Genomic DNA, 27,910 nt, shown 5'->3' with positions numbered 1-27,910 from the left:
TGCAGAGGAGGGAGAGACTGAAACACAGTGATGCGGTGACACATGGCTGACTGTACCGCCTGCATGCTCTAACTGCGGCTTCCACTTTCCATTCACCGGGGAACAGGAGAGGCTGGACACTGGCGGGGATGCTGAGAGACGCTGCTGGGAGGCTGGAGGCTGCTGCAACCACCGACCAGGATCAAGCACAGACAAACAAGCTCTAAAGACACCGGGGACCATTCAGCCTGCTGCTCGGAAAGCCTGCTGATCATACTGCCTGTGGTAAGCCCGATTCCGGCTCCACCTGTTATTACCTGCAGTGTTGTAGCTCTGGCTGCTAACACAATGATCCAACAGTCACTGTGCAGCAACAATTGTTCTCTATTTTCATTGAGATATTTCCATCTGCCATTCACTGTTCTGGCTTTACCTTCACATTTTGCTCTTTTGAAACCACCAAACAAAGGAGGTGTTAAAAATTCAGCAATTTGGGATTGAATAAAAACATGATTTGCATAATTTTTTATTTCATATTTACCATTGCCGGGGCCTATGTGGAAAGCGTAGCCTACTCAAGGTGACATTCATTAGCTGAAGTTTTTAACATCAGGTGTTAAACGTAATCCCTCAGTAAGATTTATAATCCTTAGCTGTTTAAAATTTGTTGAAAAGTTTCATCCAAGCAAACTTTTTCTTTCCGGATTTGGTAGCCTAAGTAGGCTACCTCCGTATTTAGACCAAATATGTAAATCACAACCTAAACCATTTATTGGCTAAATTCGATTTTTTTCTATTCAAATAAATACCCAGGAAAAAACGAGATTACATTAAAAAAAACTGCACTTCAAACTGTGAAATTTAAAATAGTGCCATAAGCCTACAAAAGCTGTATTAATTATATTGGCTTTAAAATAAAAGTTAATTGTGTCAGTGTTGCATATTGCTGCTATACGACTCTTTAGCTTAAAAAATAGTTATTATACTTGAAGCCTTTATTTTTTTTCTGAACATGTTTGAAATTATTTTAAAATAATTTGTTCTTACATATTCTTTTGTTAGTTTCGTTTATCAGTTGGATATGCCTATGAAAATATGCCTATGCATTGCTACAGACTTTAAACATCTCAAAATATTGCTTGTTTATGTTCCATTCTTTTCTTTCATCTCAAAGTATTAATTCATTTAGCTTTGGTTTGGTTTTAATGTATACGTGTATTGTTCTGAAACGCGATTTCTTATTTCCACTATTATGGCCGTAGACGACTGTGCCTGAGGATTTTTATCCCTGCCGAGCCGCCGTAGCGATGGGAGATAACATGTCCAAGCGACTGAAGCTGATCTCGGCTACAGAGGCAGAGATGGAGGAGCGGTCTTTTTCAAACCCATACTCCGACTGGGACCAAGGAGTCCTCACCTCCAACTCGGGAGCAGACGTAGATTTCAATGAGCCTTTTGATGCCGAAGGAAAGGTGAGATGTTTTGCTTTTGCAGCATTTTATTAACATTTGCTTGCATGCTAAAAGTGGAGCTAGCGTGGCCCAGAATTCGACTTATGTCGTAGTTACTTGACACTATTTGACGTGAATATATCTGTAATGTTTTATTTGAGTTTATTTGTGCAAGTAGGGCAATTTAACCGAGCCGAGCAACATTCATGCTACACTAAAACATTGAGGGCATTGGTTGTACTGTTTACTGATGAGAAATCCATCGTGAACTTTCATGTTGCCAGTTAAAGTTGCAGAACGTAAACATATCATATCAGTGTGTGTATTCACCTAATACAACATGGCTAAATAGCTGGTTTGGAAACACTGAAAGCAAACGTTACGTTATGTTTATTCTTTTATTGTTGTGTACCATGCTTATAACATACATGACACCTGCGCTTATGACGACTTTGACATGAACGTAAACGCAGCATTGTGAGCCCCCAGTCCTGCGATGAATCCCAGCTTTAAAGGAGCAATCCGCCCCTGGAAAAGATAGGGTTCTACCAAATATATCTACAAACAAAACAAAAACAGGGCATCACGGTGTCCACCTGCCAACGCCAGAGTGCAAGGAAAGCAAGAGGAAAAGAGACACTGGAGTGAAATACTACCGTTTTCCAGTCAAGGACATTGATTGCTGCAGGCAATGACTCAGAGCAGTACAGAATCCGAAAAACATACCTGTGGATCGTATAAAAAATCTCTGTCTGCTGTCTACATTTCAAACCTGACAATTTAAACGAGACATGAGGACGGAATAGACGCCCTTTCTCGGAGGCGGAGTCCTAGATTGAGGAAGTGTAGTTGTAGCAAGCTCCCTGGCCTCCGCCATATAAAGCGTTTTACATAGTCTGGCGGAGATTTTCCAGTGCCCATTGGATATGTGGATAGGGTCCTCCAAAGGCACTGAGTGAAACTGGATTTTTACCCCTACCCTAATGGCATTAGCTCCCCAGAATAGCATGATAGGACTGAGGTTGAAAATTGACGAACTGGCCCTTTAACCTCAGGGAGGTTTGTTCATACTGTTGAATTGAAATGTATGGTCATTTTATAGGATATAGTCTGTGGTGCTTGTGAAATGTTAAGTTATTGCATTTCTCTTGGAGGTGTTTATAAAAAGCAACGAGGTAAGCGCTATACACAACAAGGTGAACTCTATAGACATAGTATTTGAAAAATCTCACTAACCTAAATAACTTTGGTTCTTATTTTTTATTACACAGCTCCACAGATCGTTTGCAACCTGATTAATAATTCAAACGGCTCTACAAAATAATATTTTTTTCCAAATGAGTATGAAGGAAAATGATTTAGCCGTACCTTTATCGATCTAAGTTAGGAATAAAGTAAAGTGCATGCAGTTGTTGCCAATGTTCCCCATGTCTCTGGGGTGAGCTGAAAAATCTGTTGTTCTTCCTGCCACCAGTGCTGTCATTTGACATAGCCTAATTGGTGGCCCAAGAGAAGTACAGTACAGCTTGTATTGCAAACTAGCTACAACACTACGCTACAGTGAAAATGGACAAGGATTTGGACAAGGATAACATGACCAGTATTTTCTTTGACTCAGGAAGGGCCTTTTCAGACACCACACAGTTCAAGCTGTGCTGATCACCACTGGGTTTAGTGCTAACTAAGCTCAACTTTGCACACTGTGCTGCCTTTGTGCTTTGCTTGACTCAGTGTACATGACTGCTGGTTGTTAGATACCACCTGGTGTTTCCAGGTGTGATTTTGGGCGTAAGGTTCTTGCAGTCACTGAGACACATAGAGCCTCCGTCACGATATTGGATTAAATGTATTTTTCATGCCTTCCTTACAGCTCACCAGGTGATGCTATATGCACAAGAAAAAACAAACAACAAAGGCATGTAAGCTGAGCTGCTGATGACTAAAGAGTTTACAGCCAAATTACATTGTCTATCCCACAATGCTTTGTGCCTTTCTTTGTTTCTTGTTATTTAGCTCATAGCTAAAACAACACAATGGGCTGTGTGTTGGTGGGGCATGTTGCCTCAGATGCCAATAAGATAATGGAAAAGGATCCAGCAGGCTTGCCTGCTTTATTAGAGCAGCATTTCCCTTCAAATGAACGAGTGTTTCATTTTTTGTCATGAGGTGCTTTTGTCTGTCTGAACATGCCTTTGTATTCTTCACTAAACAACTTTAAGGTAATAAGAAAAACAAAGCAATAGTAAGTATTGTGTATACAGTATTTGAAATAACCTCAATAGCGCAAATAACTAGTAGTGTATTGCATGAACTGTGTATAGTACTGTGTTGTGTAGAGCTGCAGGCAGTGCTTTCATTTCGTTGTACTCTCTCATTCTCCTCCTTGGCTTTCTGAATATACCGTTGTTATGCTGAACAGTCACATCCATTCTTGTGAAACAATCCTGCCTGTCATTTTGCTTCTGCTTTGTTCTCTTTCCTCCACTATTGATCCCTCCATCCATGGATGACTGCAGCAGTGACTCAGAGCAGAGAGATCAGACTGAAGTGGTCATAATCCTCCCTGTATGAGGACAGAGGAGGGCAGTCTATGGTCAGGCTCTTTTAGTTTTGGCCTTTACGACTGTCTGTTCTGGTTGGACTGGGCTGGAGAATAGATTTTCTGAGCAGAACACAAACTAGAACAGACTAATGGACTGCATGTTTATCGATGTCAGTGTTCAGCAGAGAAAACAATACAAAATGGTCAGGCAAAATGCTACCACCAAAATGCTGTTGATAGTTAATGTGGTCAGTTGCAGTGGTATACACCTCATTAGGCCTACATGCTATACTGACTAACAAAGCTGAGTTCTGCTGTAAGGCTTTGCTGACAGTGCCTACATCTTCCAGGATGCATTGAGGCCGATTAGCCTCGGCCTCGCTTCACTGCATTTCCTGTAAAAACACTGTTCAGTATTCACTCTTCTAACATTCTTCAAAAAACACAGCAAAGCAGAGGGGACAAGGCAGCAAGACGGAGATTATGTGGACTTTGAATGTGATGGAAAAGGACCAACCTGTGTGTTTGATGGTTTTCCATTTGCCAGATGCAAGAATTGTCAGGGAGAGCTGCTGCTGTTATCATCAGGTTTGATTAATGTCAAGTGATTACTGATAGGACTGAGCAATATGACAATAGATCTTGTTAAAAACAATATCTAAATGTCTATCGTATGTGTTTTTCTATATCGTCTCTGTCATGATGTCACCAAACCAGCAGTTGAACTGCTTTTTCGTCATTTTGACAACGCTTTACGTTCTAGTTGCATGTTGGAGTGTACCTGGAGCAAACCATAGAGGGAGGCGCTGTTTATTAACATTAACATTAATGTGCAGAACAGGACTCGGGCTCAGCCCAAGTGAAAATGGAACCTCAGTACTTTTTATTTGTCAAGTATTCAATTCACACAGGATTTTCCAAAAATAGGCTTTACCTTGTGTTTATTTCATGGAGACTAATTATTTGTTAAATGACCAGAAAACATGATATATCGTGATATATATCGTTATTGAGATATAAAAAATATCGTTTATCTTGATATAGGGTTTTGGACAAATGGCAGATCCCAATTAGTGACAATAATTGTTAGTTTCAGGCCTCTTTTAGTTTACCCAACCTTGTATAACTGTACATGGAGAAAAATGGTTCTGGTTCCTGCTTGTGAAAAAAAAGTGTTTACATGACTGACTTTCACCAGCAGCAGAACAGATTGGCTGAAGCTGTGAAACCTATTCTCTAAGTGGTTCTTGTTAATTTATCAGGCCAGTGGCTGCGAGTAAACGGGCCTTAAGTCCAACAAATAGCTCCGGCATTCCTTGTGAACTCCCAGATTCCCATCTGTGTGTGTTTGAAGAGGTGGCTGGTGTAAGACACTCTGTAAAATCACTGCAGCTTTGAACCAGGAGGCTCCCCACCTCCTCCTTTCATACAGTTCACACTGGAGGCTGAATGTGAATGGAGCCTGTAGAGAATTAATTAACTCCATATGCACGACCGAACCAGGCTTTGAAGCACAGTCTGACCTATGCTGTTACATCTTTAAAGGGTAAATAGAGCCCTGAGCCGGGTGGATTACAACCTAATTAACATACTGTGTTTCCTGAAATGAGCCATGATGATGAGGAGTCTGGGTCATAACCGAATGCCTGATATCTAAAAAATGATTAGGCTCACTGCTGCAACTATGTGATAGAAAGGACACACTTTAAGGGGGTTGATGACATCTGACTTTACCAAATAAAATGTAGACCTGCAGGTCATGGGTTCACTGAACACTTTGTCACTCATAATATGAAGGCTGCACGATTATGGCCAAAATAATAATCACAATTATTTTGATCATAATTGAGATCATTATTATTAATCTTGATTATTTATTAATTTTAGGGACTACATTTTTTTAAATGTACTTTCCCATTTAATAAACAGAGCAACGCAGTAGTAGCCTACATGACACTTTTGCACAAAGAATTCTTCAAAGATGTATGCAACAGATGTCTTACAACAGATAAGTATATTTTGAGATCGTAATGAAAAACAACAAAGAAGCATTCACGAGGACAACTACGTGTTATTAGGAGCATGTTTCTCGTGGGTTTTAGAAGGTTGATTTAGGGGTGGGCAATATGACCTAAAATTTGTGTCATGGTAATTTTTTTATTGGTATTCTATTACAAAATGAAAAGGGGTCCTCTATCAAAATATGATTCTAGCTCTTCTTGCTGTATTGTCAATGTAAGGGAACATGTCTTAGCAGAGAATAAAAGATTTTTAAAGAAACTAATGTAATCATTGGTGCAAAACACGGTCCGTTCATATGGCCACAGCGTTAACCAGCACCGGTAGTAGGTTGCGGTAATAACGGGAACACATTAACTGAAAACCAGACTCCTACTACAGATTTTGTATCATCATCATCCTGCCAACATTACAAATGACAGCTGCAGCGTTGCGCCCATGTTACCGTCAAGTGACACAAGCTCTAAAATTCACAATCCCAAATTTTCACAGTTCATATTGACTAATTAAAGCAATAATTTCCGTTTGAGAAGCTGGCTGAGGTTTAAAAATGCTTCTCTCTCTCTCTTTCACTCTCTCTCTCTCTCTCTTTCTCTCTCCTCTTTAACTCTCACTCTCCTCCCCAGGTGAGCGGAGCCTTCCAGAAGAAGGTCCAGAATAAAATCAAAGATCTTCTCCTGCAGATGGAGGAGGGCCTGAAGACAGCCGACCCTCATGACTTCTCCACTTACACCGGCTGGACAGGTCTGTCCTCAGCACTGTAAAACTGTGATGAAATTTAAATTCAGTGTTTCAGGCTGAGTAAAAGATCAATACCTTTGTTCCGTCTTCACCACAGGCATTGCATTGCTGTACCTCCAGCTGCACCGGGTGTCCCAAGAGGCCCCCCACCTGCAGAGGGCACTGGACTATGTTAAGAGGACCATGAGGATCCTAAATGGCCGCAAAGTGACGTTCCTGTGTGGTGATGCGGGGCCACTGGCAGTGGGTGCAGTGGTCCACCACAAACTGAACAACACGGCTGACAGCAAAGACTGTTTGTCCAGGTGAGAGACTCAATCTGTGGATGTTGGTATGAATGTGACCTTTCAGCAAGTTGCCTTTTTGTCTTTAATGCAAGTTTTTGTAGCTAATAGCATTTTTTTGATACCCCAAGTTTATTGGTTTTACAGCAGTTTTAGTGATTGATGAATTCCACCCTAAATTTTTGTCTGGTCTTTGGATGTTTTCTAGCCGTTTCTCAGACTCTTGTAATGGTTTAAAGATATTGACCTGTTAATCCTCATACCCCTGGAGGAATATACTGACCAAGACTTTAAAGTATGAGGCTGGCTATATTCTATTCTTTATTGCCAAAACAAATAATGTGTCTGTCTCTCGTGAGACTCAGACTTTCCTAACCTCTCTGTGTCTGCCAGTAGCACATCGTATCCTGCTGAAGTCTGAAATATTCCGAAACATTGCATGAGCCTTCTAAAAATCTTTAAAAAAATAAAACAGTACATGCATGAACCTTTTAACAGACGGCGGATTAATCCACATTTGGTGTTTTATGAAAATTTAGGGCGACAGGAGGGTGTATGTGGGATTGAGTGACAATAAACTACTGTGTGTTTGGCGATTGAAAGGAAGGAACATGCCATCCAATGCAACAGTGTGACTCACTGATGTGATTTTAATAACTTTTGGACAACAATAGAGCTCTGTGGCACAGAGGATGCACACGTTGAATGCACACACAGTGCTTGTTAGGAGGAGGATACATTCCCTGTTTGTCCTTTTATGAGATTTGTTTTGTAATAAAAAAAGAAAAATATTATATCATACTTGTTCGGGACTGCCCAAGTGTTCTTATCTTTTGAGTTCTTATCTTTCTACTGTATTGCTGTGTCTTTAATGGTAACCTCAAACCAATCAGTGATTGCTAAACTAACACCAGAGTGAATGTGCGTCTGTCAGGCTCCTCCAGCTGCAGCGGGCAGTGCTGAGTCCAGACTCTGAGATGCCAGACGAGCTGCTGTATGGCCGGGCCGGCTACCTTTATGCTCTGCTCTACATCAACAAAGAGATAGGAGCTGACACTGTGGACGAGGAAACCATTACAAAGGTGAGACACTCACATGGGCATGCTGTTTGATGCAAGCTTTGACTTAACCACTGATGTTGTAATGCAAGAGCATATTGCATATCTGGATTAGGACTCTCATTTCGGACCCAAATCTCCATTACAGTGCATTCTTGTCAAGCAGAATACAAGACTCATTTTCAAGTTAAGTTTCCATTTCAGTTTTATTTTTATAGCCTAAAATCAAAAATGAAAATCTGCCTCATTGGGCTTTAAAATCTCTACAGAATACAGCACCCTCTATCCTATCCATTCAGATATGTATAAACTCCCCCAAATGGTTGCTATTATTTTAGAGATTGCGTTGGGACAAAAGTGGACTTGTACCATGGTGCAGAGGACTCAGACACACCCACTCAACCCCCCTCCCACCCACACACTGGGGATATTAATCCTTCCACACTCTATTTTGATTATTTATTTAAGCACGTACACGCACTGCAGAAACAGCAGGACCAGCTGTCGCCTTTGGTAAAGTGCCAGGCCAAAACGCTTTTACTGTACACACACACATATCCGCACACAGGCGCGCAAACACCATAACACACTGGGACAGAAGGGCTGAGAGAGTAGGCAGCAGCAGTGGGCTCACAGACGCGGAAGTGTTGGATGGAGGTATTATTATGACTAACGAAGGAATAAAAATGTGAAGCCTTAAAGCTCCAGTTTCCTGCAGCGCTGCACTGCTGTGTGTGTGTGTGTGTGTGTGTGTGTGTGTGTGTGTGCGTGTGCGTGCGCGTGCGTGTGTTCAGGATATTACACAAAGTTTTCTGCTTGGTTGGTTTTGAGCTTTAGTTTGTCCTCTCTGATTGACAGCTTGCAGTATAGAAAGCTGATGGTTATGTTTTTGAGTAGTTTGTGTTGTTCCAACAGCAGATTGACTGTAGTTTGGGTTGCAGCTAGATACTTTATCTCCAGTGTATGCCAGCTCAAAAAGAGTAAGGGAAATTAAAAGTGAGTCTGTGTTTTTTTGAAGAAAGGCCAAGCTAACATTTATGTAGCAGACTATTATATAAGTTTACCACGGTCAAATGCTGAAATTACAAAAGTTCTGGTGGCTTTGAAGACAGCAATGTAAGGGCTCTTTCTGGTTTCAACAAAGCATCTTACTCTACACACATCTCTTTAGGTAATGTTGTGAGACACTTAAATTGACAATCTCATTCTGTCAATAGAAAATCAAGCACTTTTTGTGAACATACATTGATCGACCATTGATCAGAAGAATACAATAGCAGCCAATACAGCCTGTTTCACGTCTGCTAGCCTTTTAGTAGTTTTAACCCCAAAATATGTAAATAGGGCCCTGGTTTAAAAATACCTTAATGCCCCTTCAATAATCATTCAATCTTCATCATTCAATCTTCAATGCTAATCTAGTAGGTTTTTAGATCACGTATCTTGTCGATTTAATTTCTGCACTGGACTGTGGAAGATCTGTAAAAAAAAATTGCCATAGTCAACAGGAATGTGCTTATAGTAATATCAAAGATCTCAGTTTCGTTCCCTTTCGTGGCACCAGATATCGCATAACCAACCACTGCTGGATGATGGAAAACACGTCACTAACTGAAAGTCGCCATCGACACCCTGTCTGCAAATGCAAAGGTTTCCATCAGTGGGCCATAGGCTCAATCACCATTGTGTTACGTCATTTGGCGATAGATAGTGACTTAACAGACATTTATTTAAATGAAAATCTTTGAGATTATCACTATAAAAAGGTGGTACTAGATAAAAGTACCAAGTGTCCAAAATGGAGAGGGTTCATCCTCTATAGCAGTAGGGAATAGCAGTAAGTACATTTTTTTTCTTCTGTACCACAAATTCAGACTCAGTGGTGGTCGGGGTAGACTAGTCGATATGGACAAAATCCGTTACAATGTTATGTAATTTAATATCAAATTGATACAGGCTGTTTAATACATTTTCTAGAGCAGGAAAATTGTTGAAAACAATGACTTTTACATTTATGTTTACAAAGAAATACAGTAATTCACATATTGATGAAAAAGCCATTTAAACATCCAACGTAACTGAAATACTGCACACACCATTCCAACAGTGGCCTTACACATCACAGCTAATTGCTCCTCAGTTTGGTCTCTTGACGAAGATTGCCATCATTTAGAGATATGTATATATAGTTAATAATGTGATGATTTTTAGTGCTGTTTGTGGAGGTCTGAAAGATTGAAACCCTGCACAGCTAAAATAATACAACATTTAAAATTGCAAGAGCAAGGACAGATTGTGCCGACTGCATCACACAGTGCATTAATACTGCATGTCTATTTAAAAGTTTAGTTCATGACTGTGCTAAATTAGGAAATACCATATGATAGTTGTTGAGTTGATAATTTATACAAGACACATTAGAATTTATTCAGCACAAATCATTGTTTAGTCCATGTTAGAAAAGCCTGAGAAACACAGCATCATTGTGAAAAGAAGAATGATGTTCATAATCAATACTGTGTGCTATCTGATCAGAATGTGGCATATGTATCTGTTACACAAGTTAAGGACTTGATCGAGTTTCTGGGCTCCATTAACTGCTTATGTCAGCATATACTGACAGCACTGACAACCAAACGTTCAAGTCACTCCTAGTCCCTGAGTTTCTGTTGGTTCTGTCTTCGGTTTCAGATTTTTGCTTGAAAACACATCCCACTCCACGTACAAATGAATACATTAAACACTTTCGATAGTTTGGGAATTAGAAGGCCAGCTCTTAAATTAGATTTGGCTCATTTAATCGAATCCCACAGGCCTCACTCTGTGTGCAGTGATTCATTTATGCTGCAAACAGATTAATTCCTCCTAAATTACATTTTCACTCTCCTGGAGAGACAGTTGATTGCTTATTGGATTGCTTATTTAGAGGTGCGTGTGTGAGAGTGAGGAAGAGGAGATATATGCAGGTTTCTTTCGTGGTGCCTGCTTTGACAAGACATAGAAGATGAATTTTCTTTCCTCCACACTCACGTGTATACTGTGAGGATATTAATTAGTTTGGGAAAAATAAAAGGGTCAAATAAGGTAAGGAGAGGCAGAGGTGGCAGTATATAACTATAGATGTGTAGGAGTGAGGGGACGTGGAAGTGAATAAGCTGGCTTTGAATCTGCTTTGTCATGATGGAGGTATTGCTGCTGCTGCAGAACTGTTTTCCTTTCTTTTTCACTCACTCCATCTTGCAAGGGGACTGAATAAACTGCTGACTCAGAACCTCCAGCTCCCACACACATCTACACATGTATACACTGTATATAATCTAACCAATCTGGCTTTTCAGCAGTGGTGACGGAAATCCACAGTAAAGCTTGTAAAAGCATCCTTGAAACCACCCTAAAATGTGACCACAGGGACCTGCCACCAACCAAAAAACACCACTACCTGGTCCTTAATCATCAATTAGGAATTCAAACTAATCTGTACACGATTACACTCCAACGCTTGAATAACCTCTTTATCATAGAGCTGAATTCGGTGTGATTAAGTCTCCCAGTCTTTTATAATGTAGGATAAACATGCAGGATAAACATCTGTATGGTCATTTTAAAGCAACTCAAATAACTTGGTTAAGGGCCGAAAGTCAGCAGTGATACCTGACATATTTAAGCATACCATTGTTGATCCTTGACTGTTACCAGTTTATTTGTAGCCCCCACCTAACCCACGCAGTAAAGGGAGTGAACTTTAATATTGTAGCCTTGTGTGTTTAACGCCCACCATTATCCCTGAGTACCTCTCTACAACTACAGCAAATCTGAATTAAAAAAGCCCTTCTAAAGCCCTTTACGCAAAGGTCTTGAATTACCACAGGACCTCTTGTTATTTGGAATTACCCAACCCAGGTCTGTTTTTGTGTGTGGCATATTTGCAGGGGATAAGTTAAGACAGTATTATACTGACATTATCCATTAGATATGATATGAAGGCTCCTCGTGACATTCACTCTCTGATGTTGCTATTAATAGTAACTGTTAAGTTTGTTTAAAGATAGATAAATGTTCCTTGCTGCACTCTGCTATGCATGTGATCGGTCTCAAAATCTACTAAGATGTGCTCTTCTGACGGGGCTGAGCTTGATCTTTCTGGGAATTTGTTCCCAGATAAGCCTTCTGAATTTGCACACAAAATGATGTCAGAGCTTACATTTAGAATAGCCAGCACAGCCTCCACAAGTAATCGGGAAACACAAATCACAATGATGCTTATTCTTGATGAAATATGGTTCGTAATTTCCAGTGTAATTGTTATTTAACAAATCAAGGACATTGCAGATTTGCAAAGGATTAAGATCACAGGCCACCTCTGCAATAATTACAAATTACTAGGGGTCCCCAGCACAGATAATACAATTCTTTTGGCTTTAAGAATGCACGTCGCAAGCAAAGGCATTGGAGGCTTTTTTAGAAAGTCACATTCAACTCTTTTAAACCTGAGACAAACTGAGACGGATTCAGTAGAACCCAGCTGGTGCTGCCAAAATTGGGCAGCAAACAAGACCAAAAGTTTTACTTGTGCTTTATATCCCTCATTACTGACTGACACAGGACATTCTGTATCTACTCCAAATACATGACATGCATGGAAGCAGATGATTCTCACTATCAGAGAAAAAAGAGACGATTTATGTGCCACAAAGGCTCATACCAGACCCTAAACCTGAGACTTGACAGTCGTGGGTCAGGTAGCAGAACTTTGCAGGTTAAAGTTCAGACGTTTACATGTTTTAGCAAAGGAATATATTGTGCCTAAAGAAATGATTTGATCTCTGGCGTCAGTATTATTGAGTTTAGCTGTTGACCTTCTCAGCTAATTTGCTTCTCTTCGGGTTTGCTTGGCCTTCTGTTTTTTTCCACATTGGCTTTTACATAATGGGAGGCAGTGATGTATGTTTGTAGGGCTCAGAGAGCTTCAAACAGACTTCAAAGGTCAGTGGAGGCTTTTTAGCATAAAGCTTTTTTTAAACTTTGGATATATTTTCATTTACATAGTGTTTAACTTTCTTGCGCACTATACATTTTTTCTTGCTACCTTAATCTCAAAGGGGTTAATTGTTGTGCTCTTAAGCGCCTCCCACTGGCTATGCTCTCCAATCATGAGAGCGCTCTTCCCATTTTACCCAGACGTGTACGACTGGCTCCCTTTGTCATGGTTCTAAATCTTGATTTTCCTCGCTTCCTTTTTTAGACTGTTTGCCTTCATCTGAGCATCAAATTTGTTTCTTTTTCTTTCATTGATCTTTTCATTATTTTTTTCAGCCATAGTATATTATCGCTTCCTTGCAATGCTTACAGAAACCGGAAGTGCAGCCACTTAGCTACACCTATACTGTCTGACAGACCAACCACTGCTGGGTGAAAAAGCATCACTAACTGGGCGGCGCCTTTGCATACTGCAAATGCAAAGGCTTTCATCAGTGGGCCATACGCTCAATCACCATTGTGTTACCTCATTCAGTGATAGATAGTGACTAAACAGACATTTATTTAAATGAAAAAGTTTGAGATTGTTACTTTAAATTGTCAAAAGATAATAGTGCCAATGGCTCCCAAGACACACAAAACAGTGTAAAAATGGTAAAAAAATATAACAGAAGAAAGAGAGAGAAAGAGAGAACATAGGCTAGAAAAGTGTTGAAAACTGAGCTCAGATCAAGAGGAGTTCATGTCCTCTTGTACTTGCCAGAATCTGAGCTGAAAGCAGATTCTCTTGAACTTGTGGAGAGGTTGTTCCCACACTGTGCAAGACCTTAGAACCCTCTCAAGGAGGTATTCTCTCTGTTGTACCATCTCTGCAACATACAGTTAATATTATTGAGGTGTCTGCACAATTGTGAGCAACACTACAGTACATTTCCAAACGTGTACTCAGTCTCTGAACTTATTTCAGGGTGATAAAAAACATTCAAAATCTCTAGCCTTGTAGTGCTAACCCTAACCCTTTGAAGTTTGTTAGCACATTATATTACTGATTTAGAAAGGATTTATTACAAGTGTTATATACTGTAAAATGAGACATTACAAATTCCTGCCCAAAGGCTTGATTGAGGTTTTTGCCTCAACTAACCACTGTTGTAAATAGTTTAGTACAAATGGTCGGAAAACTCTGCAAGGAAAAACAGCACCTCCAGATTTTCTTTTATACAATTTGGTCATACTCATGACTCTATATATATATATATGCAGCTAAGTGTGAGTGGCTGTCTTAAGACCAGAATTCAGTAGCCATAAACTAATCTATCTATTAAAATCTATAAAAATAAATCTTCATGATAACATAAAATTGTCAGTTTCGAAGAGTTGTGAATAAAAATGTGTCAGTAATTTCAGTTCCAAAGACTCTTTCATAATAATATTCATCACTGCAGTCATGTGAACAATTTTTTTAAGGTGTGATAGGTGGGGAAAAAACCGCAACAGTAGTAGGCACGCTGTTGTCACTGTGAAGTTGTCCACAGTGTGAAGTTGTCATGTTGCACTGGGAAAGAAGAAAATCTAGGTGCAACACAGCATGTTAGATCTTTTTCTGCCTGTGCAGCATTTACAAAGTATGATCTTTTCTATAAAAGGAAGTGTCAGTTAAATGGACACACTGAAATGTTTTTCTTCGTTTTAAAAAGGCAAAAAACGGTGTTCAACTGCTAAGCACATGACTATACTGGAACACTATATAATACTATAATACTGCTGATTTCTTATGACAGTCAGAAAGGTGACGGATCAAGGCTATGGTAAAGATTTCAGTCTGGATTACATTTTACTCCCAAATTGCTTACTAACCAATTTGCTTAAAGAAAGCAACAGGCACCCAACTTTGATTAAAAGTCTTAAGGATAGTTTAATTTAACTTGGGTAGTTTTCACCACCATTACAGTATGAATTTGTAAATATTTCAAATGTTTTTTTACCAGCTGTAAACATGCTTATTATCTGCTGAAAGTTTTGCATTTAGGGCTCTGTGGGGATTGACACTTTAGGAGCCTGCCTCAAGTGGCCATTTGCGGAACTGCACTTAATGCCACTTTATACTTGGCCTTATTTATCAGCCCTTGATGGTGTTGCATGCTTCTGCTGCATATATACATTTTCAGGGTGTAGACCAACAGATGAACAACATTAATCAGACGACAACTCAGTGACAAAGTCAGTCGTCTTTCAATCGGAAGGTTGGAGGTTCGATCCCCAGCTACCAAGACACTGAACCCCAAATTGCTCCCGGTGGCATAGCTAACGGGTATGAATGTGATAACTGATTGACAGTTGAGCACTTTACATAGCAGCCTCTGCCATCAGTGTATGAATGTGTGTGTGAATGGGTGAATGTGACATGTAGTGTAAAAGCAGCTTTGAGTGGTCGCAAAGACTAGAAAAGCGCTATATAAGTACACTTCATTTATCATTTACAACCAACAAAACATCTAAACTAAATCAAGTTTTACTCTGGCTATAATTTAATGTCCAAATCCAAATTTGAAATTGCTTTGATTTGTTAAGTGGATTTGATTCTGATTGTCCATATTAGATATAAGGACAAATTATAAGTTATAGGTAAATGTCCCTTATTAGTCATAGTTCCCAGAAGGAGAACTAACATTCTGGGTTCAGTCAAACCACTTATTTACCTTTTGCAACTCATCTCTCTCTCTCTCTATAATCCTCAGGTGGTAACGGCCATTGTGGAATCAGGGAAGACCATGTCAGCAGAGCAGAAGAAGACTGATCGCTGCCCTCTGCTCTACGAGTGGCACAAGAAGCAGTACATCGGCGCTGCCCACGGCCTGGCTGGTATCTTTTACATGCTCATGCAGGTAAGAGGCTAAAGAGTCCACTGGTTAGTTGTTGTGATGTGATCTCATCAAGGTCTTAAATATTTAATACATGACTAGTTAAAAAGACCTACATCAATGAGTGTGAAAATTTTTACAGACCCTGGGGTCAGCCGCTAAGTTGGTTATAATTGGTCTGCGCATGCCCCCCCATTGCCATGACAAAATATCAAGTTCTGATAAGGTAGAGAAAAAAAAAATCTTTTTTTAAGACTGCCAACATTTTTAGAAATCAGATGTTTGTTTGTTTTTATTTGCGTTCAACACAATTTTATTTTTCGTTGCATCAGATTTTAGCCATGATTCAGAATGAGGATCTAAAATCAGAAGCAGAGTCAAAAACAGAATAGAAATCTAAAATGAAATGGAAATTAGACAATGAGACCTACCTTGCTGTACGTTCCATGCAAATCCAAACGTTTTAGCCTTATGTGGACAAAGCTGTGTCAAGATAATAAATAATCCAGATTCAGCATGCACTGAAACAGAGATATTGTGCCCCAAAGACATGCTGAATCAAATGCCCAGCCTTCCCTGCTCTGTCAGACTTGCATACTCTGCTGGCCTGTTCCCTTTAAGTCTGTGGGTGCAAAGGGCTGTCCAGACGCACAATTCAGCCAGTCTTCATGTGACGTTGTAGTTTCCTAATCACGGCTGAAAATTACAAAAATAACTTTTTGTGCATGTTTAAAAAGTAACTAAAGCTTTACTTGAACTCAGATGTAGGTCAGAAATAATAATCAGCCATATCACGATACAGAAATACGTAGTCTTGATGGAAGAAGATGCATTTAATAGTTAGTGTTTTTGCCTGTATATGTGCGGCTTAAAAAGCCCTGCAGTCTTACACCGTACGATGAAGCTTTTATCTTGATGTTAAAGTTGGCCAATATGAATTAAGGCACTTTGTTTGGTAAACAAGCCTCTTTTTGCCTGAGCCAACGTGGTTGTTCTGTGTTTGCCACCTCTAAAGATGAGGACTTTGTGATGATTTTGTCTCAGTAAACACCAGATGGGTTCCAAACATGCATCTCTCATTTCACTCAAAACACTTTCTTACTTTGTATAAACAAACATAAAACATGACTTAAATGTGGTCTTAGTAACTATAATAATATATTGGAAGTTATAATAATAATAATAATGGCTTGTTATCAGAATTAGGACCACATTTCCCCCTTAGGCCACCTTAACAGAAGTCTGTTTCATGCGTGGTAAAGTGTTAAATTGGGTTTAAGATGTATTGATGCTTAGATGCTAGCCATATAGCCCCGTTCAATTATTAAAGTCTCCAGTGATTCAGCCCCATTATTTGGTAAAAGAAACATTTTTCACTGTTGGACTGGTGCCAGTACACAGTGCAGCAGGGAACATAAATCAGCAGATCAGTGCTGTAATGTTGGTCTGATGTCTGGTGTAAAGTCTCACAGTCCTGGGCTGAGAGCCAGCCGAGGAGCTGCTAACTCTGACAGTTATACATCACACAAGTGTTGTTGGCAGCTCAGCTTAAATCAGTTCTTTAGTGGGATTCAAACTGTGGTCTGCAAATGAAATTGAATTGGATATCTCAGTCTGTGTGCACTGTGCTGCTCTGCTACTATACACTGCACACACTGCAAGCACTGATAGTTAAATCGGTAACGGCTTTAAATTTGACCCCAAACAAGATGCAGTAGGTTTATCTTTAAGGGGAAAGTGAATTTAAATTTGTTTGTGTTTTTCTCTATACATCTGAATTGAATAGTTTGAGATATGGGAAATGAAGAGTAGCTGTTTATACAAACCATAGACTTGACTGTACTGTGTCTCTGTTCTTGTGCACAGATGTTCTCATTAACACACTGAACATCTTGCTGGGAATTAATAATTCATGTCTTCATCAGTCTGAGGGTGTGTGTTGAGTCCATTCAGACCGGTAGCAGAATGTGCTGTGTTTTTAAGGTATTTCAGCTAGTCCTACCCGGACTTAAGGTTTCCCTTGATGACTAGTAAGCTCATCAGAAACTGCTTTGTGTTCCAGGGCATATTGTTGTCACTGTGCTACAGAGTAGAGAAATACAAAACCTTAATAATGAGCCTCTGAATTATAAAGCATGCACATGAAGGAGCCACCTGTTAACAACAATACTAAAGCAGTAGCGATTCCAAATGTGTCAGAACAACCAGCAACAACTAATTGAGTTTATTTCAACACAGGAGGACATCATTCCTCCTAGGGCTGCATGATATATCGTTTGACAATCGCAATTACGATGTGCGCCCGTGAAAAAGTCACTTCCCAGGACGTGCGATAGTGAGGCAAATTAAGTGGAACGCATCAAGCTGCTTTTTTGTTAATGCTCAGTGCAAAACGAAAACTCCCCAGTTTCTCATTTCCCATGACTTATCTTCAGGAATAGTCCGTCATTAGTGCAGCTCATCACCAGATCACTCTGTGCTCTGGTGATGGATGGATGATTGAGGCAGAGGCGCCGTTACACGAGGTGGTTTATAAGTGAATGTATTATCTGCGACACTTCTTTCCGGTGCTGGTTAATGCTGTTGCTACATAAACTGACTGTTTACGGAACGGATGTGCCGCGGAGTGTTTACTTGTAGCGGCTACACCTGCAGCGCACAGGCTGTGTGTGCTGACAGGTAGGAGACGTGAGCTTTTCGTTTCAAAAAGTCACTGGGGATTAATAAAGTATTTCTGATTCTTATTCTGATACCCATACATTTGAATACCGTTAGAAATGGTAGATGACAGACAGTATTAATAACACAACAGCAGCTGAACTATCTCTACTTTTACATAGGGGTGTCTGAGTCTCTGAACCAAGTGTGGTAAAAGTAGGAGGGGGTTTTGTTTTGTTAGGAAATACACGTAAAACTCCCAAATAACATGTATGGTTGCTGATTGTTTATATGGACATAAAAACACACTTGTTCTGCGATATTTATTGCGATTAAAAGAAAAAGTACAGGGAATTATCCCAGATAAACACAAACAACATCGTTTTCTTGGCTTATTTAATGGGCTTTAGCCTGGCTCCTAGCTGCTAACTAACGGAGTAGTTAAGAATGGTTGTGAGGCACTACATAAAAGAGCTTCATTCATGCAGGGAAGACAGTACACTTTTCAGAACTACTATACATGAACCTGAGCTTATCTGGACACTTTCTGCTGACTACTGTAACTCAGTCAGCAGAAAGTTAACAACTCATGAAAAGCATGCGCTTCATTGTGTCCGCGGTACATCCTCGTACTTTTCTCACTGACACACAGGACACACTTAAACAGAAATAATTAATCCTTACCACTTCAGTTTGTGCTGATTATGAGTTAATGAATTCCATTTTCTTCCTGGAAGTTAGGACACAAAGTTGAGCTCATTAATATGTTTCTCCACTCAGAGGCATCACGTCTACAGAAGTGCACTAGTTGTGTCCCCCCTCCTTTTTTACATTGTTTTTCTTCTCTGCTAATTAGCAACAGACAAGATAATTGTTTGTTTGGACCAACCACTGCTGATAGTTTATTTGCCTTTATAAGAGAGTGTAACTCAGAGCACAATCATATTTCTGTGTTACGTTGCTAAGTTCCTTTTTCCTGTGTCGCTCCAGCCAGCAGCAAAGGTCCCTCCAGACATGCTGTCAGAGCTCGTCCGTCCCTGCATCGACTACGTCCGCCACAAGAAGTTTCGTTCAGGAAACTTCCCATCATCCCTGAGCAACGAGAGCGACCGGCTGGTTCACTGGTGCCACGGAGCCCCTGGTGTCATCCACATGCTCATCATGGCTCATAAGGTGAGACTGGTTTATTCTGTTTTGTCTGCTTGGTGTGACAGCAGTTAATCACCAGTAACTGTCTGAACTGACCAGATGTGAAGGCTCTTGCCTTATGCAACCACCCAACCAACCTGTTTATGTAAAAAGGATAATAATAAAACATGAACAACACTGGCACCTTGTGGCACAGCTCTGCACTGCATGGACAGTATGTCATGTCACATAATGTATATGTATATTATGCGGCCATTTACAAGTGAAGAATTGTAAAAGTGCATCATTTTTTCATTAAAAATGCTTTTAAACTTGTCACTGATGGACTTGTGATGTAGACAGGACATGAATACTCTCCTCCAGATTTAACACCAGCTGGTTAAAAGCCTTTCTGTGCATACACACATACACACGCATTCTGCAGTAATGCATTGAAGGCTCATTTTTTCTTTCCTTGGCCCATTAGGGAGCCACTTGGCAGATAATGTGCTGCGATTTTGGCATTCACATTCCTCTCCCTAATACAGAGGCTCTTTGGCACCACACAGAGAACAAAGCACAATGGGAGACACGATTGCTTATCACTTAACAGAACACAAAAACACATCTTCCATTTGTTGTCGCAGGAGGAGCATTTTAATCGCTGCATGCATTTTGTTAGCGGCCATTTCTGGTCAGCTGTTGCAGCTGCAGTGTCTGCTGTCACTTTAATCTACAGCCAAACATTGACTTACAGTAAGCTGGAGGTTGTAGGAGGGGTTTGGTTTAAGAAAGATGATTATTTCAATCACTGCAATCGCTGATTTACTGTAACTCTTTAAATACAATTCCATTGCTATTGTTCAGTGTTAAAGGGGCCATATCTTTTGACTGGATATTCTTAAATTTTGCATGGGTTTCACATTTTTGGGTGTTTATTGTTCATAGTGAAAAAGTGAAAACTGCATAATTCCGTGTTTTTCCAGAATGACATGTTTAAAAAGGTCGCGTCTGAAATGGGCCGTTCAGAACAGCTGCAGGTTTCTACATAGAACCTTGCTTTCGCTGAAATCGACCAATCGTCATTCACCGTCATTCACCTCCAACTGCCTTTTTGCACAAGCTTGTAGTCAAGTCGTTGTCAAGATTTATGCTTACCATTCTGATACCTCCAGGCGATTCTTGCTCGTACATATAAGGAATTTATCCTAGAGCAGCCGTGTTTTCTACATCTTTGGAGTGACGGTCCAGTGTGGCCGCTCCTCCAGGTGGGATTGCACACATAGGGGAGGGGCTACACTGTTACTTCAAATACTGTCAGCCAATCGTGGCTAAGGTCTGACCTTTGAATGGCAAAACGGCGTGTTCGTTTCAGGAGGAAGGAGAGGCTCCGAAAAATAATTCAATTAAAATATGTATAACATTTTTAAAACAAATCGAACATGATTCAAAAACACATTAGAATAATAGAAAATTGATTGCATAGCTAAAATCCGTAAAAGCAGGTAATTTTCTCCTATACAAGTGTACCTTTTAGAATCAGTAGAACTAAAGGAAGATGCTAAAAGCGATCACTCTCGTTGCTATGCAACATAGAGCTTGTCAATATACCAGCCATGACATTCATTTGATGACCTTAAAGGTCACATGAAATGTTAAAACAGGTCAGTGAGGGGTCATTCTATTTCCTTTCATCCTCTCATTGGTCTTTGATATGTATTCATGCATCCTTAAATGCCAACAGAAAGCATGTTTTCTTAAAACCTGGTTAAAACACACAAAAACAGCATATTTTGCATGAAAGCTGTTTAAACTAAAAATTATTTTTGGTATTTTTGATAAAACAAAGGATGAAAAGATAAAAAAGTAGCTTGATATAACAAATAAATGTATTGATGGTTACAGGGCCGTGAAAATGTAGTGTACCATGTTGGAAACAGCAGGTCAATCACTTGATGGGGTGAGGAACCTGACTACAAATGAGCTTTTAATAACTAAATTAATAACATGATTACAATCAGACAGACTCCATTTAATGACCACGTTGACATACATGAGTTACATGACACAGCAGCTCCATTAACAGCTACTGCTTTTAAAAAAGTGCTGCTTCCTGTCTAAGCCGCCTGGGACCTTCGCTCTGCAATGCGATGCTGACTTCTATAATCACACCTAATCAGACAAACCGTCAGATTTCCATTTTGTTCACACTGTGTCTCAGTTTGTCTCATTAGCTTCATGCATGTCTGACAGGTCATCTGCCAGCTGTTATGAAATGTAGTAGCATCGCTGTACTCTCGATTGGATTCATTACCGTCTAATGAGGTCTGGGCATGTGGGAACGTCTCGTCCTTTATGTTGGCTCAACTCTTACCTGCTCTCCAGGGAAAGATGCAAGACACCAAGCAGCCTATCAGGAAGATGTTTCAACATTGTTCCGCTTAAATGATTCTCGTATTAGGACTCCTGCTGGTTGTTGTTTTTTTTTCCAAAGCTATTGATTTGTAACAGCATTTAGTGCTGACATTCAGTACTAATATAAAGCACTTATTGTTGACATTTCTTAAGATGCTGAGAAACAACTCAATGTCTTTTCTGAAAATAGAATTGCAAGTGTTTCCAGTTTAACTTGACCGGTCTGGTTTTTGTGAGCTCCTCCTTTGTCCCAGGTATGACTATTTACTTTGCTAGGTCTGTGTCTCCTCAGGTGTTTAAAGAGGAGAAGTACTTAAAAGAGGCTACAGATTGTGCTGAGGTCATATGGCAGCGAGGCCTGCTCAGAAAAGGATACGGTATCTGCCACGGCACTGCCGGCAACGGCTACGCCTTCCTGTCCCTGTACAAGCTCACCCAGGAGAAGAAATACCTGTACCGAGCGTGCAAGGTAAGAACAAGGGTCAGCCTACTTTTGGAGGAGTACAACTTAACAAGCTTAATGATACTTGACTTAACACTCATGACATCACCCATTTGTTTATGGACAGTAACAAAAGGAATGACAGATGTATTTGTCTCTTTAAATGTTACTTTTTAAAGAGGAATATAGAACGGTTTATGCAATGATTTAATCAGGTGATTATTTGATGTAGAACTTCTTTTTCCTTTTCGCAATCATGTATGAATGAATATTGCATGAACGTCTATTAAAATGTAATTATCTTCCTCCAGTTTGCTGAGTGGTGTTTGGACTATGGTACCCACGGCTGTCGCATCCCAGACAGACCCTATTCTCTTTTTGAAGGTATCAAATATTTATGAATCAACTTTTCCTAATATTGAAAAAAGAACTGCTTTGACATTTTGGTTCATTACGAGAACAAACAAATCAATGTTATGGCCGGCCTTCATTTTGCGTTGCAAACAGCCTGTCTTCTTCCTTTAATGGCCAATTATACAACATCCTGTGTAATTCTGTTCATGCAAAGTTGGAGTGGCCTTTCACTAAGCTGTTGTGGAACAATTAAAAGGCAAGGCTGGAAGCACAACAAAGCAGAAAAGTTCCTTTGAGTAGAAAGCACAGACAACACAGTCTACTCATGCCTTTTAAACTCTGATGATCCATATAAGCAGGCGTTTGCAAAAAACTAGTAGCATCATCAGAATAAGTTCTTTTAGAGAATACTTGGAAGAACTGCTTACATATGAACCAACTAGACCCTTGCAAATTGGAAGACTGAATGGTGTTGTATTAAAGAATAGTGTTTTTATTAGCTGACTTATGTTGATTCAAAACCACTAAGGATGACAAGGTTTAGACCAGCAAATGTGTATCTAGTGAAACAGGCTTTTTAACTGTTTTCGTGTTCTTAAATGTTCCCTTATGCAATATCATTGCTCTTACTCAAAATATCTGTTTGATTGCTTTATAATCAGTGAAGTGTTTTTTTTGCAGTGGTTTTTATTGCCTAATGTCACCAGTTCCTTAAAGACCCCCTCCAGTGAAAATCAAGTTTTTAACCTTGTAAACTCATCAGTCATCTCCATGGCTGGTCTGCTTTTAAACTGCAGTGGACCAAGGACAGTCTGAACAACACGTTTTCAGATTGGCAGGTTTGAGACGTCACAAACCTAAGGATCCAATCCCGTGAATGTGACGCTATGCATATGATTATGTGCAACCTATGGCAACCACTTCTGCGAGCCAGCTGTAACCGTCATCGTAATTTTTGCAAACTCACTACTGACTGAGCAACACATTACTAACTGACTGATAACGTAGTCGCGCTGTTGCGGTTCTAGCGGTTATGTTGTAACAAGTTAGAGAGCGATACATTAAAATCATACCATTCTGATATGTCCACTTGAATGCGACCCTGTCCAATTTGCCCCTCTTCTTCTGAATCGCTCTCAGCTTCAAACTTGTATGGCTGAATTCCCCTTCTATTACCACTTGCCATTGTGTAGCGCAGTAAAATAGAAAAATCAATACAAGCATTTAGCTTTTCTGAGTTTGATGGGCAGAGTCGAAGGTGAACTATATGTGTGAGATGGAGGGGGCGGTTGGAAATGTGCATAGAGGGCAGGGACTATGCAGATTCAGGAATTTTTAATGAGGGAGAAGGAGGAGATGCCTTGGCAGGATTTTTACGAGGTAATTAAACATACTTTGCAGAAAAAACATACCAGACACAATTTATTATTTCAAGCAGAGCATTTAATCGGCTATATATTTTGTCTTAAAACATAACTGGAGCTGGTCTTTAAGAGGACAGAATACTACAAACCTAGAACTTGACAATAGACACTATTCAAATGGCATCTATGCACCTGTTATGTCACAGATGGAAAGCTCAAATGCTGTTCTCAGAAGGATAATGTTGCTGTTTTTAAGTTGCATGTTGCAACATATGGCCAGATGGATTTTGACATCTGGAACACAGCAGCATGACATTATCCTTTCCATGACATCATTTGAGCTTCCCACACTAAGCGCGACTTCAGAGGAAAATCGCTTCCATGTAAAAATGCTGAATTGAGATGGACAGTGAAATCTATATCTTGCTATAACTGATGTGTTTGTCCCCTCAGGTATGGCAGGAGCCATCTACTACCTATCGGAAATAGCACAGCCTGAAGCTTCCTGTTTCCCTGCGTTTGAACTTTGACCTGCCAACAGATGGGACTGAGGATGATAAACGGGGACGAGGCTACTATTTAGGAAAAGGATCCATTTGTGATGCAGTGTTCAACCTTGCTTATTAAGATCAGCCTAAATCAGGCTTGAACCGAACAGGATGAGTGCAATTGTTTGTTGGAGAAACCATATGGCTTGGTTTATTAAATTATATAGAAAAGAGATGAAGGGAAAATTATATTAGGACAAAACGACAAGTTGAATGTTGTCGATCCAGTGAAAAAAAAAGCAGTCGTTGGATGTTGTTAATGGATGTTTCTGCTCTTGAATATGGACCTTACATCCTGTGGAGCACAGGAGGAGGAAGACTGTCAAACCTTGAGAGTCCTTCAGCTTGGAGGTCCCCCGTCATCCTCCAGAGAGTCAGAGTGAAGACATGGACCCGGTGTCTCCTCCTCACCTATACAATGTATTGCCTGCTGGCTTGGACACAGAAGAACACACTCAACGCCCTCAGCCTTTAATATTGTAGCACCTAGGCCAAGAACGAGGGTGTGTGTGGATGTTTGTGAGCGTGTGTATGTGTGTGCGTGTGCGTGAAGTGAACTTAAGCTGTTTTGGTATTTCTATGCCTCTGCATGCTCACTGTAATTGGCTCTTGGTGCCTCATGTTCCGTCAATGTAGTGCTTTCCTCTCCCTGTACTTGTAGGTGTGATGTTTCAGTTCTCCAGGCATTCGTCACATGGTGGGGAAGTTCTCTGTTGTCTTTTATTTCAAAATTAACTCAGTGTTTTTATGATCACCAGACTTGTCAAGCTTACAGAAACCTTATTTTATTTCTCTTTATTTTTTGTGTAATGGTATATAATGTTAATATAGATTTTGTTTTTAATTTTGAGAGAGCAGACTGTCATAATATAAACTTTGTGCCCTTTTATCACAGCAAATGGCATAGAAGGCTAATTTATTTTTGGTGACCTGAATTTCCCCCCTGGGGATCAATAAAGCATTATCTTAAGACAGTTTCTGACTATGTGCACAAGTCAGAACCAATGCGACAGATACTACAGTTTTCTTTGGAAAAATATACAACAAACATGTACAATTTTAAACAATTTATTAAAAAAGAAATAAACAGCTCAGTCCCTGAAGCCAAAAACTAAAGTAGTTAGCTTCCTAATTAGCTTAATTAGCTAGCCAGCAATTTGAGTTACTTAAAGCTCCTGTGAGGAGTTTTTCGCATGTTAAGAAAAAGGCTGAAATTAATTCTCATTACTCTATATGACCAACAAAAGCAAACCAGACCATCAGCGACAAGATTGATTATTTCTATATAGTTATCTTTAAGGCCTGAAACCGCTGGCAGGGGGTAGGTGTCGGACGAAGCGATTAACTGCACGCTGCCTTTGTTTAAAGAGTTCTTATTCCCCACAATGTGACAAGTGTCTAATTATTTGAAGTTAAGTATTTTGCTAAAAAGGATTTTAAATGTGGTCCTTCTGCTCCAAGGAAAAAAAAATCCTCCTTTAGCGTTGATAGCATTTCTGCTGAAGCCAGTCCAAGTTAGCTTGTTAGCTTGCATCCAGCAGCATGCACTGGCTTTTAGTTAGATATCAATACATTTTAAAAATACAAATTTCAGTTGGGGATTGCCAAACATGGATTTGAATTTGAAATATTATGTGGCACATGCTGCTTTATATAATTTGGGGATGGAGGGGGAAAAGGCCTGGATTTTTCTTTTTTTCAATGTCCAATTTTGTCAGCTAATGAGCACAGGTGTTTGTAATGGCCTTACATTATACCACCACATATGCTGTGTATCATCTTTGACTTCACAAATGTTACACTTTCACTTCACTTACAGACTTTGGTTACATTTAACATTTAATGTACTACTGCTGTGATGTACAAACCGCCATGAAATCAGGCATCTGTCTTGTGTGCATTCATGAGTTGATCAGAAATGGAATTAATTGAAATAAAAAGCCATAAAACAACTGCAGCAAAGAAATATAAACCAATCATTTAAGCATGTAATAACAATATACATATATTAATAAAAATGAACAACATCACACCTGTTATGCCAAATTGTTGTTAGCATTGGGACTTGGGAATTTTAAGCACTTTATTGACAGAGTTCATAACTATAAAATTGAATTTGAGATGTTTCAAGTACTTGTAAATTACCTGAAGTAATAATCCTTTTTCAGCAGACTAAATCTGACTATTCAGGCCCTTGACAAAGTTTTATCCTATTACAGCTCCATACAACACTTTGAGGCAGAGCTTGAACACAACTCTGAGCTTTGCTGGTGGACATGATAGTCTGAGAGGTACAAACATGGAGTTGAAATCATTTGATGTAAATGTGAACAGTATTTCCTGTAAACAGCACATGAATGCACACAAATGCCTAATTCTCCTGCAGAGATCTGTCATGAAGTCTTTGCATGAGGATGATGTCACATGTAGAAATGTTTGTGTTCATCTGTCAGAGTGTGTCCTGTTTCAGTGGTCCTAATGTGTTAGGTGGCGATCTGTATCCTGATCCCAGTGGTGAGGACTGTTTTGTCTCTGTCGGTGAATTTGATTTGCTGTCGGCCTAATTGGTGTGAAAATATGAATGTGTGTGTGTTTTTCCTCATTAAACTCCTGAGCTTCAGTGACAGCAGCTGCAGTGAAAAGTCAGACCTTTTCTTTGTTCTTTTTAACCTGCTTTTCGCCTATTCAGTCATTATAATGAATTCAAGGTTTGATATTGTTGGAATGTAATAATAAATAGAGCAACTGAACCGCTATTATTATTTCACATAAATCACTTTATACATTCTGATTTCCTGTAATATGGTGAGCTGTGTCTATTTTATATTTTGAGTAAAGGGCTTCTACCCATAGATGAACTCTCTCTCCCAGACTCCTTTGCCTGTCCCCACAATCCTCCAGGAGTTAAACCTGCATGTAGGTAGTGCGTTAATGTGGTTTACGCCCCCTCATGTTGGATCAACAACTTAGAACGTCTGAGATTTACCGACTTGACAGACTTTACAACATATTACTTAGAACCATGTCAGACGAGAGTGAAGGCAGTGTTGGTTGGAATAAATCGACTAAATCACTTATTGTGTACAATT

At 39.7% G+C, this 27,910-nt stretch overlaps 1 protein-coding gene across 1 annotated transcript; it reads left to right on the top strand.

Moving 5' to 3' along the window:
* Positions 1–27,577, top strand: lancl2 (LanC lantibiotic synthetase component C-like 2 (bacterial)). Its single transcript, XM_069667763.1, has 10 exons — positions 1–264; positions 1,242–1,451; positions 6,618–6,735; positions 6,830–7,037; positions 7,951–8,098; positions 15,790–15,936; positions 19,561–19,743; positions 22,406–22,582; positions 22,867–22,939; positions 24,727–27,577. The coding sequence occupies exons 2-10, from the start codon at positions 1,287–1,289 to the stop codon at positions 24,801–24,803; spliced, it is 1,296 nt and encodes a 431-aa protein (XP_069523864.1). The 5' UTR covers positions 1–264; positions 1,242–1,286; the 3' UTR covers positions 24,804–27,577.
* The last annotated feature ends 333 nt before the right edge of the window (positions 27,578–27,910 follow it).

The sequence above is a fragment of the Semicossyphus pulcher genome, unplaced genomic scaffold (genome assembly GCF_022749685.1).
Source record: "Semicossyphus pulcher isolate SPU_LCO1_2020_fin unplaced genomic scaffold, fSemPul1.0.p SCAF_18, whole genome shotgun sequence".
Lineage (NCBI taxonomy): Eukaryota > Metazoa > Chordata > Actinopteri > Labriformes > Labridae > Semicossyphus > Semicossyphus pulcher.
This window is presented reverse-complemented; position numbering and strand designations above follow the sequence as displayed.